At 41.2% G+C, this 4,778-nt stretch overlaps 1 protein-coding gene across 1 annotated transcript in view; it reads right to left on the bottom strand.

Annotated features, from left to right (window-relative positions):
* Positions 1–4,778, bottom strand: part of LOC101664119 (RING1 and YY1 binding protein) — an 85,594-nt gene that overhangs the window by 75,380 nt on the left and 5,436 nt on the right. Inside the window, exon 2 of the mRNA XM_045290116.1 lies at positions 4,433–4,770. Within this exon, the coding sequence (XP_045146051.1) occupies positions 4,433–4,770 (338 nt within the window). The remainder of the gene's footprint in view (positions 1–4,432; positions 4,771–4,778) is intronic.

The raw sequence follows: 4,778 nt of genomic DNA, 5'->3' as shown, positions 1-4,778 counted from the left end.
ATTCAACTCAACACATTGCAAAAACCTGGAGCTGAAAACTAAAAGACCTCTAGTTCTGCTGTAATTACCTAAAGCAAAAAAAAATTTCCCCATGTTTTCAAGTGTAAGTATGACTTAAGGGAAGCTGAAGAACAAAATGCTGCACTATTATCAAAAACATAATGCATGAGTAGCAGTTTGCATTTTACAATACGGGTTTATCCAGGCATCCAAAGAAAGACAGCCCCACGTGTGAAGTATATCTAAACAACACCAAATCCAGGAGCTCGCTGTGCTCTGAAAAACATCAACTTCAAAGAACACTGACCAGGTCAATTCTTGGACCTTTGAGTTGTTTTTCTCATTTTTCCTCTTCTTTTAAACTTCACATCTTCTTTCTTAAGGCTGGCAAAGCAGGCTGGGAAATTACAAACTACTTGGCTACCACCAAATAAGGGATAGTGTTTCTTCCCCACCCACCTGTTGCCTTCCACATGGGTACACACATGGGCCTTTCCTTTCACAAGCACACCAGCGTGGTGGAGAGGAAATCTTGGATTACTAACCAGGTTCCAGTGACTCCCCCATGCTCCAATGTTACACCCAAGAAGTATATCATAGTAAGGCATGAAGTAACCATTGGAAGTAGCAGAAATACTTTAAAACTTAGTTCTGCTAATGGTTCCAAAGCTCTTTAAAATGACTAAAAGCCACTGAACTAATGCTATTAGTTGCTATTATTAGCTGCTGCTCAGCACTTCTAACTTAAGCAAACTCAACAAGGCTATGAAATCATACTAATAACCAGGAAGGAGTATAGTGGGAAGGTATAGATGGAGAAAAAGTTCAAAGATTTTTGAATTGGCACACTCTGCTGTGTGTATTTCTCAACCACAACTGAAGTGTAGATCTTTACTGGTCTTCAAAACTCTAAGTAGCCTATTAAAAGGCTACTTACCATATCTCAATGGAGCCCTGGTGGTGCAGTGGTTACAGTTGGGCTGTTAACCACAGGGTCAGCAGTTCGAAATCTCAGAGAGAAATATGAGACTTGTCTACTCTAGTACAATGTTACAGTCTCAGAAACCCACAGGGACAGATCCATCCCGTCCTACATAGTCACTGTGAGTTGGGGTCAGCAGGATAGCAGTGAGTTTGGTTTGGTTTGGTTTGGTTTCTTACATTGCCTAACAGGGTCCTTAGGAGCTTCTGACTTTTTCAGGTCTACATCATCCAAAAAGAAAAACCACAGACCGCATTCAAAATTCCAGCTGTAGAATTAAATATATCTGATGTCCAGGGCAATAGTAGTGAAAAGTTGCAAAGGATTTTGTAGAAATTAATCCCACTTGACCAGAAGAAATGGAAGGGAAGAAATTCAAAGATTCCTGAACCAGTCTACTGGGACCTCCAACCACTTACCACCTTACCAGCCCTGATGGCACAGTGATTACACTTTGGGCTGCTAACAGAAAGGATGGCAATTTAACCAGCAGCTGAGGGAGAAAGCCTTTCAACAACCTTGAAGAGTTACAGTCTCAGAAACCCACAGGGGCAACTCTACCCTGTCCTATAGTTACTAGGAGTCAGCACCAACTCAATGGTAGTGAGTTTGGTTTAGTTTGGTTTTTTAGCACCTTTATAACAAGATCATTTGGATCTATGCCATGGCTACCTTCAAACTTTGAGCAGGACCTCCGATGAATGGCAGTATTTTCCTAATAAAATTGAATATATTTTGGCTCCTACTTAACTACCAGTAGGTTCAACCTTGGTTAACTGCTAGATAATGGTGATAAAAACAGGAATAATGAGCAAAACTCAAAATGACCAACCAATGGCCAATTCATCTCCTAAGGCTTATTATAATACAAGTCATCCACCAACTTAGAACAATGAAATAAAGTTCTATGTCAGTCAACAAGGTGAAAGTCCTCTTTAAAAAGTCCATGGGTTTAAAAAGCGCTAACTTTTATCTATTACCCAGCAACCCCAACACCACACCAAACCAAGTCACTTTCTCTGGTCATGAACAACTCTGATTATTATGTAAGACTATGAAATATCAAGTTCACATCAAATCCATGAAATACTAGAAAGTGACAAGAAAAAAGCCAAGAGAACACTGCAGGTAAGTGGTAACACAGAGATGAGCCAACATTGAATACACCAGATGGGGCAAGGTGAGAACCATAGACTTCAGTCACCTCTTCTGGTGAAACCCACCATAGCCTTAGACAAAATGAAAATATTGACAGCCAATTAATGATTTCTAAAATAGGTGCAAGTACCAAAGTACTGACAATGTCAAGGTGAAAACAAAATGAGACTATGAAAACTGTTAAAAGAGTTTGTATGTTCTCAGACAAACTTCTGAAATTTTTATTCAAATCCTACTTGACACCAGGTATCAAAAAAATTACATGGAAAGGCCTAAAAAATAACGGACATGTATCCCATCCCTGAATAAAATCTAAAGCATTTGTTATTGTAATTTTATAAAAGTAGCTCTGCTGGGGCTAACCAAAAAGCCAATGGTTCAAAGCCACCAGCCACTCAATGAAAGACTGAAAAGTCGTGGAAACCACACAGGGTGCAATTCGACTCTGCCCAAAGAAGGTTGCCAAAAATAGGAATCCATTTGACAGTAGTGGGTTTGGATGGGGTAATATATTTGTTTAATTTAAAACTTTCTTCAGGGCCACAGATGACAGTATAGTTCAATTTTTAAAACAAATGCATTGTTTTTAAAGTCAAAATCTCCCACGTGTACGTGTTACTAAGAAACTAATAAACTAGATTTTCAGACACACAGAAACTGTTGAACATTTCATTATGAGGTCATTATTCCCAGCAATAAATCAAGTACAAACTTTGGGTTTGTTTAAGTTGCCCATCACCAATAGGGTCCTCAAGTTCTTAGGAGTTTCCTAACCAATTTACTTGAACATCAGTCTCCAGGAACACTCAAAGCAAAACCACAATGAAGAGGTTTGGCCCCTGAGGGATTCTACAAATTTACATATATTAAAAGAAAATCCCTCTTATAAATAATGTATAATCCCACTAGTTGTAAGCAACAAACCTACTTTTAAACATTTATGCCATTTGACGGAATTCCCTATTTCAGATAGCAAGCCAAAAATACCCCCCCAAATCATTCATAACATTTAGTTAGGCTGAACCATCTACTCCACAAGCACACATACAAAAAAGAACACGCATTCACTTTAAAACTACTATCAAAAAGGTATTTTTATTCAAAGTTCAGACTACTTCAAAGGAGAATTCACAATTCTACCAGCGATTGAACCAATAATCCCAGGGTGGTATTCTTTAAGGTTGCCCAATTCCCTGCTTAACTCCAGGTATAAATAGTCATGAAACCTTAACATGCACACTCATTTTAAGGACATTCCACTGGAATTTTAGAGTCCTACTACCCCTCATGTGAAGTCCACCAGTCCCAAAACAAGCACCTGACAGAATGAGACTTGGGCAGCCAACTCTCAAGATTCCTATAACTCCCTCATTTCTCTCACATCCCCAACCCCATGCCTGTCTATTACATGACACCAAGAACAGTTCATTTCAGAGTCTCGCTCCACTGAAACATGTTCCGGATACAAGTTGGGAGCAAAGAGTACAAAATCAGTCTTGACATTTTATCCAAGTATATCTAAATGTTAAATCTGGAGTCGTCCGACTGGTTCTGACACAAGATGCAGCGCACCACGTTCATCTAAAGGAAAATGAATGTGTTCAACATTCTTTTCAGAACAATAAAGCTGTAACACAACTTCAATGGAGCCACTATACTCATTTCACGTTTTTTTTTCCACAAAATCCTCCCATCACCACTGTGTAAGCTAAGCAAGGAAAAAAGGGGGGGGGGGGAGCTGACAGCTCACTTCTCAAAAAAAAGAGGGGAAAAAGCATTTATCAAGCCCCAACTTATTATCAAGTGCAAGAAAATAGACATTCGCAGCTCAAGGCAGGAAAAGCACAGCGAGTACTGGATCGCTACACTAAATCTCTCAGGGACAGGGGAAAATAACTCAAGACAAGCAAATTAAAAACCATTCTGCATATGGCAAAAATAAGTCTATCTTCCCAAAATCCACAGCTAAAGAACTGATTTCCCCCCTTTTGTTCCAAGTCCAATGGATACAATTGTCAAATAAACCCAGGTCTGCTTGGAGTAAGAAGAAAACCTGGAAAAATCCCCTCCCACAAATCACTCGGTGAACACGAGGCTTTGCACCCAACACTAAATACACACAACCACGAAAACCACCATTCACCCACCCACCCCCCGACCCCCCAATGCCGAAAAAGGCCTAATCAACAAGTCGGAAAGAGCAGAAAAGTAGGGCCCGCAACCCTCTTCCCACCTCGAGGGGTAAAAAAACAGTCATTTAACAAAAGGTAACTAACACAGATCCTAAAGTACCTGGTGGAGGTGCCTTTCCTCACATCGCAGATGCTGCATTTAAAGGCTTCGGCGCTGTTTCTGAAGGTGCAGACGCTACAATCCCAAAAGCCTTCGTCTGCAGCAGGTTTCGCTTGTCTTTTCGGCCTTCGGAGGAGTAAGGAGTGGGAGAAAGCGACAGGGAGCAGGAAAAAGGGAGACAGCAAAACACACGCGGGTGAGCCGTCGTCATTTTCGTAGGCATCCAGGGTTGGAAACTTCGCTCCAGCGAGCGACCACCCACCCCTTGGGGGGACGGGAACGGGGGGCCGGGGCGCCCCCTCCAGCACCTCGCAGCCCCCGGACCCGAGTGGGATCAGCTAACACA

The sequence above is a fragment of the Echinops telfairi genome, unplaced genomic scaffold (assembly GCF_000313985.2).
Source record: "Echinops telfairi isolate 266 unplaced genomic scaffold, ASM31398v2 ScPeMD7_31;HRSCAF=116, whole genome shotgun sequence".
NCBI lineage: Eukaryota > Metazoa > Chordata > Mammalia > Afrosoricida > Tenrecidae > Echinops > Echinops telfairi.
This window is presented reverse-complemented; position numbering and strand designations above follow the sequence as displayed.